The sequence below is a fragment of the Pagrus pagrus genome (assembly GCF_965226575.1).
Source record: "Pagrus pagrus genome assembly, chromosome: 17".
Classification (NCBI taxonomy): domain Eukaryota; kingdom Metazoa; phylum Chordata; class Actinopteri; order Spariformes; family Sparidae; genus Pagrus; species Pagrus pagrus.
Genome location: NC_140201.1, coordinates 21,309,128 through 21,320,219, shown reverse-complemented (window position 1 = coordinate 21,320,219; position 11,092 = coordinate 21,309,128). Strand labels below are relative to the sequence as shown.

Sequence of the window (11,092 nt, the reverse complement as noted above, 5' to 3'; positions counted from 1 at the left end):
ACGGTGTTCCTTTCATTCCCTAACACCCACATCAAAAATCTGCATACACTTCTTATCATTGCGCCAAATACATTAACCTCTACAGGAAGTTCTCCAAAACATATAAATCTCTCGCCACCGTGGCCCGTGGAAATAACAGATGAGACCAACAATAGGTGAAAAGGCAAAGTCATTTTTGCGAGCTGGAAGTGCTGAAACTAGAGGTCACAGGAGGAGATTTGACTCATCCCAACCTGAGTTGAGTGATAAAACTGTCAGTGGCGGAGCAGAGAGATATGACTGTTGTCGTCTCAAATCGGTCTCATAACCTTCAGCTGAAGATGGTGAAGAGCGAAGCGGAGGAGAGAGAGAGAGTAGCACCTCTGCCTCCGCTCATTGAAATGAAGGAGACATTAAGAGGCTTCTGTTGGGAATGTTAATCATGTATCGATCTGTGTAATCTATGGGCAACTCTTGTCCCCCCGGTCCCTATATGTGTGGGCAACGGACGTCATTGCTCACACTACAGGAGAAACAGTGGCTCTATGTTATCCTAAATGAGGTGCTCGTGTACTATAGGACCTCGTTTTCTCTTTATTGACTGGACATGTTGCCTTTATCTCCTTTAATACACCATATAGGAGCTGCATTTCCCTATTTGGATTAGCCATAAACCACCTGCTTCATTTTATTAACCATATGGGACCCATAGGTATTCTCCTCCAAGTATGACCTTTGTTTTATACTCAGGGCTGACTTCCTGTTTAAACTGGGCACAGCCTTGTTTTTCTTTATAGAGCACATATTTCATGTTTTATGGAACAGATACAGGACCACTGATACATACATATCCTACATCACGAATCCTGTTTCCAGGTTACAGTCTAGATTCAAGGAAATTTGACCATCTTTTGATTGAATATATTGGTCAAGGCCAGAGAGATTGTGTGAAAATGATTTAATGTGTGGATTTTATTCTGTTGGAGGGCTTTCCTCTGCTGCTGAGCCATCACTCTGCTTGGAGAATAAAATGTTCGTTCTTGTTGTTTTACTAAACAACAATGGTTAGAGGTAGGGCTGAAAATAATGGTTCTTATATATAATTCATCATCGATTAATCTGCAGTTTGTATTCACGATGGAAAGCAATCCTGACTGGGAACATCAAAAAACGGGCATGGTTCATGCACGGCCCAGGACAAGAAGGTTCTGCAGCAGGTGATTAAAACTGGCCAGAACATCTTTGGTACCATCTATAGAGCATCAGTGAGAAGTGAGACGTCTGCACAGAGCCCAAAGGATACTAAAAGACGACACCCAGCCATAGTCTGTTCACCCTGCTGCCATCTGGCAAAAGATACAGAAGTATCCACCACCAGACTACAGAGCAGCTTCTTTCCCCAGGCTGTGAGACTCCTGAACTCATGATCAACACTCCATTTTAGAAGGACTCAAGCACATGAGTAATTGTGTTTCTAAAAAATGACAATAAATGAACCTCCTAACCTTGTAAATAAACATCATAATTAACAAAGAAAAGCACCGAATCCTTTCGTTAAAGTAGCTGTTACCTGCAAGTGTTGGACATTTTTGCTTGAAAAATGAATGAATCGATTGATCTTTGATCAAAATAGTCGGCGATTAATTTTCTTTTAACTAATTGAATAATCAATTAACTTTGTTGTCATGGTTGCAATAATAAACACATGGTTAACATTAAGGGAAGTCTGATGTTTTGTTGACCCCTCATCATCAGGATAAAAATGTTGTCTACATGTACACGGGTATTTCTTTTAAACAAAGCTTTTTATATGCCTTTTGGCCTTTTGTTCACAGGTAAACAGCATTTTCAGTCACCGAAAACTGAGAAAATGGACATTGATAATCCAGTGAGAGAGACGAAAATCCTTGTAATGCTTTGCTGACAAAATAGCATTATCCAGGAGGATTCTGTGAGCAGAAGTCTAGTTTCCCTGCCTCGTTCATTGTATTTTTCTGTAGCTTAACAACAATCTGCTTCTTGTTGGAATATGTATTTTCAAGTGTGTTGTATGGAAAGGGATTATTTATGAAACGCTCATCTGGACTGGGATTGTTTTTGGTTTAAAACCCCTTTTCCAGAAATACCCGGGTACGTGTGGTCTCGGTCTCAGACTTTATAAAGCTGCAGGGCTAAAGAAGACATCATTCCGCTGTTTTCACTGGCTGAGTGGTACTCTTGATGACCTTCACGTGTAAAGCCGGTGGAGTGCTTTCTAATGACATAACTATCGCAGGGAATCTGAGGAGATTTTCAAAAAGGTTTCTTCTAAAACTCCCTCCAATCCCGCTCTGCATATAGGCACGCAGATCTGAAAGAGTTCCTCGTCAGTTCATGTTGGATTTTTGCTCGAATGCCCAAATATACATCATAAATGAATTAACCGACAGAGTCAGCTAGGGCTTACATAACCAAACAAATCTAATGTTAACATCTGGAGCTTCAGCTGATCATTTTTTCATCACTGATATATATATATATATTGCAGTTTTTGGTTGGTCTACTCAGAGATGGCCAAGATGACAAATGCAAATTTCTTGACTAGTGGTCCAGAACCCAGAGACGTTCAATTTACTGTTATGTAAAACAGAGGGAAGCAGCAAGTCCTCACACTGAGGAGGCTGGAGGCAGAGATACATGATTAATCAATTATCAATCAACTCACCAAGGGCTGCTGCAAGTGTGTGTGTGTGTGTGTGTGTGTGTGTGTGAGAGAGAGAGAGAGAGAGAGAGAGAGAGAGAGAGAGAGAGAGAGAGTCATTAGCTGTGGCTGCACGTTGCACTCTGCAGCACTCTGCACGCCTCTCACGCTCCGCTCACCTCTCGCCGTAGTAAAGCCCCTCCACGCCGCCTCTCGTCACCAGTCTGCCGGACTCGAGTCTGCCGGTGGTCCGGGGGGCCGTCGAGCGAACACGCTATCGACCACCACCACCACCACCACCACCCCTCCTCTTCACCCTCCTCCTCCTCCTCTGACTGTTGTTGCGCTTCTGCTGCAGCGACCAAGTTCAGGTGAGCCTCGTCCCCCGGCACAACAAGTCCCCCCCTCCTCCCTCTCTCCGGTACCGACCGGGATGCTCGCTCCATCCCGGTAGACGGGATGTTCTAGATGGGCCGCGCAGGATGTGAAGCCTCGCCAGAAGAAGCAGGAGGATGGCTAAACCAGGCTTGTCTGCAGCGGCGGTGCTGCCGCTCCTGCTGGGCTTCCTGTCCTCCGTTCACGCCGGTGAGTTTTACCACAGGTTGACGGGCGATCATCAGCAGTAAACAGGGGAGGTGGTGTAGTGCACTGGCCGACCAGACAGCACATGCTGCCGGCTGGTGCTGGATGTATGTTTTTTTTTTGGATCAGAGCTGTTTAATGTTGATACATGTAGTTCAGTACGGTGCAGCACCTGGTATGACTTATTGTTATGGATGTATCAGCATCATTTGCATCAGCCAGGTAGAGGCAATGAGCTCTGTAATGGCAAACATGGCTGACACAAGTTAGTGTCATACTGGATCAACACTCAGGCAGACGTGGTGCTTTATGAGACAAGTTTTCTCTCCCAGCCTGGTGAATATTTTTAGAAATAGGTGTTATTTTAAAGCAACATTATGTAACTTTTTCACCTTAAAATAACAGCTTCGAATAATGTTGATGGTACAGTGTGTTGTAATAAGGCGAATGGTGTCTCCACCCCCCATCACTTGTGTAACTTCAGTGAGAGGGGAAGATCACAGCGTTACATACATGTTGACTGCAACATACGAGTTTTCAACACATGACGTTGTTATGATGTCATGAATTGTGTTTGTTGTTAGCACCTACATTACCTCTGACAGATTGTGACAGACCTGGGATTTGTATTTAGGACAGTGTTGTTGCACTCAGAGACTGTGGGGGGGCGCCAAATCACACAAGCAAATTTCTACATAATGTTGCTTTAACTAGAAAGATCATCTTTATAGGCTAATTGTGCTTGATTCAAGAAAGTTCTTGATAATTTCAAAGGGAAATACACCAGCGAAATGTGCTTAATTCAGGGAAATAAAGTTTATGAAAACACAGAAAACCAAGTAGGTAGAAATGAAATGACTGATTGATTGGTTGATTGATTGATAGAAAAGTTGATTATTAGAAAATGTATCTGCAATAATTTGGATGATATGTGCCAATTACATTTTTTCAAGCACGTTTCCGACAAAGAAATGTGTACAAAGGATAAATCTGATGGCAAAGATGGTTTCCGTTGAGATCCATGTCCAAGTTTTGGACATTCATTTCATTTTGGGCTTATCTCTGTAATGAGCTACAACAAGCTACTCAACCTGTATGGATTTAATGTTATGGATATGCTTTAAAGCTGATAAGTTGCATTCAGGTGTACAGGGCACTGCTGTGATATAGCAGGGTTCTGTTTCTAATAAATTAAATATGTGTTATTGGATCGTTGCACAGACTTGTGTAATATCAATACCAATTCCAGCATTTGAGGCAGTATCGGAGGCATTTTGCGATGAAGGTATCAGTATCACAACAACCCTACAGTTTGATGGATTAATTGTCCGAGTCAAACAAACATTTGCCAAACATTTGCTGGTTTTCAGAAATGTGAAGATTTGCTGCATTTCTTTATCTAATGTGATAGTAAACCAAATATCTTTGGCTTGTTTTGACTGTTGGTTGTGCAAAAAAAGACATCTGAAGGGATGATCTTGGCCTCGGTGGGAATTTGTCATTTTCTGACATTGTACAGACAAACCGATTTCTTGATTTATCATTAGTATTTGCATGTGATAACATCTAAACGTGTATCCGAGCCTGAAAACTTTCAGCTCCCACATCCATCAATGTCCTGAGAGGATATAAAACCGTATTAAATTGAACAAGGATAAGATATTACTGTTCCAAGCCCAACATGCAGCATGGATCTAATCATCATATTTTATGCATGTTGGATATAGCACCTCATCTATCTTTCATGATATTGCATATTTTTAACCTGCAGCATCTCACAGTAAATTCAAGAAGAAAATAATCTCGAGCGTAAGATCTCGGTTACATTGCGTGCCGACGATAAGCTGAAAGATGACAGACAGTCCTTTGAAAAGCCGAAATCTTGGCGATAAGATCATGTGGGATTTATCTCAGCCTGCAGAGATTTGATATTTGGGCTTCCCGAGGCTGGAGATGAATGTAGTTTTAAGAGGGAGTTTTGTGATTCTGCAGCCAGCTTTTTGGCTTTTTGGCAGCAAACGGCTTGAGGATGGATGTGAATCCCTCTCTGCTATTGTATTGTTTCTGTGTGAGTGCTGGAAGATAAACAGTGGGAAAACAGCTAGTCAAACAGGGACTCATAGCAATGTATCACACACGCACGGACTTGAACACACACCATCTACTCTGCATCAGCAAACACACACACCAAGCCTCTGGGAGCCACTGAGAGAGTTTGGCCCCCACCTATAAAAACATTACACCAACACTATGTAGCACTCTGGTTTTGTCTGCTGTGGTGTGCTGATTGTGTTAGCATTGATGGACGGAGGCAGACGGAGAAACAGAGAGTACATTCTTCTTCCCGTAACACCATTATTTGACTCTTTGAACGAGTCCGAAGCCGGGTGTTCAGTATTTGCAGTGGTGTGAGACAATGTGACAATCTAATTAGAAAGAAGTGACAGACTGCAGCTACCACACGTAATCTGGTGCGTTAACAGGGAGAAAGAAACGGGAGCGCTGTATGATAGGATCACACGACACACACACACACACACACACACCTGGACATGAGAGCATAGAAGTATTAAAGCAAGACTGTAACTGTTGAATTACATAACAGAACATGTCCTATGTTGAATTGATAAGCAGTGAAATGCACCTTTGTTCAACTCAACACACTCAGGCATTTTGCCTCTACAACCCGTCTCTGGTGGCTAACCTTAGCAAACGTTAGCAAACATCAGATTTATATTTCTACGTGTGTCATGTACATTTTGATTTGAAATTTAAAATATAACATTTATATGAGAATAAACAATGTATAGTATAAGTACTGTGTAACAGGCAGGTAGTTGTTATCTTCGTTAGGACAAAATGGAGAATACTAGCTAGCCGTGCTAAATGGGTGGCTGCACTGAACACGTAATGTAAGCAGACCATTGACGGAGCGGCTGCTGCAACACTAACTGCCTTTCAGTGACATCACCACAAAAACAAATTTAAAGCCTATACCTATACTCTTATCTACTATTTTGAGTTACTATTACACTACAGTTTAGCATTTATCACAATATGCTAGCCACTTGTGTCCCCACTAGCTGCTGGTATGATACAGACATTTTAAACCTGCATTAAAGACTTTTTGGCCACTTGTGGGAAACAGAAACATGCACCACAACACTTATACATCTTATATAACCTTATAAATATGAGTTGCCTTTTTACACATCCAGCAAATACTGAACAGATTAGCACTTATTGGAGCTGTTTTTCTGGGTAGTATCACTCTCCTTATACCTCTGTTTTGGTCTCCATCGACTGCTGGAAAATACCACACTCTCAAGCTGCCGAAACGCTTCACGAAGTTCACCAGTTAGTCACACACTGTCCGTCTTCTGTTTAAATCCGGGCGGTACCAAAACAATGTGCTGAAAGATGCTGAAACTCTCCATAGAGCTGAAGGGAATACAGAGTTGGTGATAATTATCTGTGGGTTTGTCACTATGAGTGACCACTTTCACATACAAGTAGTCATGTGATCCATTATTGATATAGACGTATTGATAATAGCTTCTTTAAGACACAGTACCCACCTTGAGGTGAAGTAGAACTGGATGAAGTGTGTAGTCTGCATGGTCCACTTGATGTAGAAGCAAATTATGCGTTTAATTTCCCAGAATGCCCTCTGGCAGAATAATAGCTGTGTTGGAGGAGACGTAAGAATTGTTTTTTTCCAATGACCTAGAATTGTTTTATGTGCTCTTCCATTGGGAGTATTTATTGAACAGAATAAATGCACAATTCAATGCTAATCCTGTGTTCGTTTGTGTGTGTGTGTGTGTGTGTGTGTGTGTGTGTGTGTGTGTGTGTGCATGTGAGCGAGCACACGTGTGTGTTTTAGCACAATGTCAAGGTCTGACTCTGACGTTGCTTTTACTAGTCAGGCTCATGGGAAATATAACCCTGACTCTGATCATAGAAGACCTTCACTTGGATCTGAGTGTACGCACACACACACACACACACACACACACACACACACACACACACACACACACACACACACACCCCTTACCCGTGTGTTTTTTTCCCACTCTGTGCTCCCTTTACAGTTAAGGTAGGAAGAAAGTAGAGCGAAACTGTAATTTAATCCATCATAGCTAATCCCCTGATCAACAAACATTGCACTGATGCAAGTTAATTTTTAGCCCAAAGATTAAAATCAATCGGCAGTAAGACAGAGGATATACATACATCCTCATGAGTCACGCTTTAATGAGATGTGCGTGGGAGAAAGACGAGAGAGATGGTAAAGATGGGAAAATGCGTCTAAGTGTGTGTGTGTGTGTGTGTGTGTGTGTGTGTGTGAGAGAAACGCCAAGACGAAGACGGATGAGAAAGAGAGCCTTTTCAAGGGAAACACCCAGAGATCCATGTGTGGTTAATTAGGCCTGGTATTAATGAAAGCAGAGAGATCAATTTGTAGGAGGAGAAGAGGAGGAGGTTTCAGGGAAGGTGGGGGTGAGAGAGAAAGAGAAAAATGAGTTTAAAGAGAAAGGAAGCGATGTGTGTTCAGGTCTACATTGCAGCATCTATTGTATGTATCACAAGGTGTCATGTCAGAATATTCATGACCTGTCACTTGTAATATGTTTCCCGTGACCATGCTGAAATGTGTGTGTGTGTGTCAGACACCCTGCTGTCAGCTCCGCTCAATGTGACCATCAGAGAGATTGAGGTCAACTCCGCCGTGGTCACGTGGGAAATCTCGGAGGGGGACCCCGTCATTGGATTCGCCATCACCCAACAGGTACCTCCATGTGTATCGTGAGAAAGTGAGAACTTTGGACTAAAGTTCAGAGCCGAGGCTTTCAGACTGTGATGAGTGAGGTCAAATGGACAAAGGCATGCGTGTGAGTCTAAAAGCAACGGGACGTTGGTTATTGTTTGGCAGGCTGACTTGGCCGTCTCACCAAGCCAGATTTTATTTTGGGTTACCACTTGAACAAGTTTACATGCTTTAATGCTCAAAAACACAGCAGTTTTTTTTTTCCATACTGTCCATTACTGCAGCACTGTGTTCCCCACGCTCTGTTTTAAGTCCTGTCTCTTTAAGGCCCCCCCCTCCCGAATGGCCAGTCTGCTCTGATTGGTCAGCTTGCACACACCTGAGTCAGCGCAGCTAACAACCACAGAGCAGCTGTGCTAAATTTATTCTCATGTGCAAAACTAGCTACTAGGCATAAATTATGAAAATGTGTGACATGGTGACGTCGTGTGATGTCATGAAGTCACGGAATTAAAGGGGGGAGCTAGGGACGAGGGGCTAGGGAGCAGTGGTTTCTGTGAGAGAGGAGCTTCTGTTGGTGCAGACTTTGGGATTTTTGACTTTCAAGACATTTTATATGCACAAGAAACTATATCACATATGAAACACTGACAAAAAGGAACAAAATGAAAAAGTAGCGTCTCCTTTAAAGTTCTATTAAACTCCTAAAAAATATCACTCCTCTGAGTTAAATCTGATCACACAAACTGACAATATCTTACCTTTTATATTCATTGTGAATAAATGACTGTAAATCAACTTAGAAATCATAGAAATAAGATGGTACAGAACTTGCCTTAAAATTATTGCATTTTTAAGTTTTCTTCCGTATCAAAGTAATCCAGTGACAGTTGTCCGTACAACGATATATTTACTGAAAACAGGACCTGTTAATAGATAATTCGGCTTACGTTTAAAGCAACGAAATGTAACTTCCTGGAAAAAATAGCTGATTATTGAGTTTCATCCCCAGGTTGTCAAATACTGATGCTTTAGGTGAGGCGGCTTGGGTTGGATGCCAACCCAAAGTGCCACTTGATGACCCTGGTATCAATATTTTTTGACAGTTGTCAAGGCTTTGAATATCTCTGATTTTGATAAAAATGCACAAAGGCCCATGCAGGTTTTGATAAGTCAAATTGTTTTAGCCAATAATTTTTGTTAGCAGATGTACATTTAGTCTATGTGCTGTTTAGATAGTAAGATAGAATAGAAATTCCCTTATTTAATTGCTGGGAAAATAATAAAGGCCCTAAGGAGACTGACGCTTGATCTAGCAGGAACCAATTGACCTGAGCAAGCAGTCCTCGCTGGATAATAATGTACATTTTAAGCAGAGCGTACGTGGCCAGAGAAGCACTCTGTTTCTTTAAGCTTAATTACACTGCAGGAAAACCCCCCGAGGCTTTATTTCAGCTTTTTCCCAACTGTTAACCAAGAGAGACGTGTATGCATTTTGTTCCATATCAGCCCCAACCAGAGGGCAATTTGTTGTATTTTCACAAGGGGGGTCGTCAGCAGGAAAATCTGACTTTGCCGGCAGAAGTCTGCACTTGATAAAGCATTCATCCAAAGAAGTTTTACTAACAAGAAGAAAACTCTTACATTGCCTGGAGGGAACATTGTGAAACTGAACCTGTGACTTCAGTTAAAGTGATACAGGCTTTTTGATTGCAGATACCGTGCGCCAATATTACCTTGAAACGTTAACAATTTTTTATGTCAAAGAAATTACAAGTAGTGGTTTTGTCAGAAGTTCGTTCTTGCCTTGTTGGAATCAAAACCCACCATAGTCTGCAGTCACAAAATAACAGACGGTGGCTTGATGCATCACTTTAACCCTGACTTGTGACTTCTCTACTGAGGTGCTGCCAAAGAAAAGAGTATTTCCTCCGCAGGGATCGATAAAGTTTCATATTACACCGAGCCTCCTGGCCTCTGCTCTTCTCTTCCTCGCTTGTCTGCAGAAGAAGGATGTGCGAATGCTGAGGTTCATCCAGGAAGTGAACACCACCACGCGCTCCTGTGCATTGTGGGATCTGGATGAGGACACGGAGTACATCGTTCACGTTCAGAGCATCAGCATGGGAGGCAGCAGCCCCCCCAGTGAGCCGATCCTCTTCAGGACGCCCAAAGAGTCGGAGAAGTTGGCGTCCAAGAGCCCAGGTAAGGGACGGTAACACGTTATTTTACATTTTTTGGGGGGTTATCAAGGAAGTAATTTGTGTTTTTGAGTGTTTATCGCTTACTGTTACTGGAAGCACGGGATCAGTGCCCTCTTGGTTCCACAGGGACGTAAAATCTGTGCAAAAACCCTTGAAGTTATGTATTCCTTTGCAAAACTTAATGCATTATACAAGTGAAAATTGTCTAAGGGTAATAACGATGACCCTGACACACACTGACAAACATGCTACAAACACACACACAGGTAGGTAGATTATTAAAATTCAATACATGCACGAGCTCCTCTGTTACTCCCTCGCTGACACACACAAAATCTGCATGCAAAAACTATATAGCTAAAAGCAGCTTTTAACCAGAGGCAGTAGCACAGCTGAGTACTAATGTTCTGTTTGTGCATCCAGGCTTCATCACGACAAAGAAAAAACAGTTATTTGACAATTTAATGTAAATAAAATGCAGAAACTGCCGCCTTTGTGCGAACCCCTCCACACCTCCCATACAATAGCATTGTTCTAATTCTCCAATGCAGAGGCTGCTGTTATCTGGAGCAGCTTGCGGTACTTCCAATTTTATCATGTCCGACCCAGTTACAGTGCCGAAAGCAGCTGCTTCAGAGGGGACACAGCAAATGCTAAACGCTCATCAGCGGCAAGGCAGCAAGATGATAAGAGAGGAAACAGGGGACATTAGGGAGCAGCGTATTCCCTAGAAACAGCCCTGTGTGGGAGCTCGTCGAGGTCCCTGTGAGGGCGAAAAGTATTCAAGAGTGATATACACTGTAAAACTGTGAACACTAACAGTATATTTAGTCTCTACTGGAGCATTTAAGCAACATTCCTGGCAAACATTCT

At 42.4% G+C, this 11,092-nt stretch overlaps 1 protein-coding gene across 5 annotated transcripts in view; it reads left to right on the top strand.

Moving 5' to 3' along the window:
• Positions 1 to 2,823: 2,823 nt before the first annotated feature.
• fndc5b (fibronectin type III domain containing 5b) overlaps positions 2,824 to 11,092 on the top strand; it is a 31,263-nt gene continuing 22,994 nt past the window's right edge. For 3 of the 5 annotated variants that reach the window (XM_084380377.1, XM_084380375.1, XM_084380374.1), the window contains exons 1-3: positions 2,824 to 3,244; positions 7,918 to 8,036; positions 10,022 to 10,220. In XM_084380377.1, coding sequence (XP_084236503.1) covers positions 3,172 to 3,244; positions 7,918 to 8,036; positions 10,022 to 10,220 — 391 coding nt within the window. In that variant the 5' untranslated portion in view covers positions 2,824 to 3,171. Of the gene's footprint in view, positions 3,245 to 7,774; positions 7,824 to 7,917; positions 8,037 to 10,021; positions 10,221 to 11,092 lie in introns of those variants that run through there. The other 2 variants (XM_084380378.1, XM_084380376.1) reach the window with 2 other exon arrangements.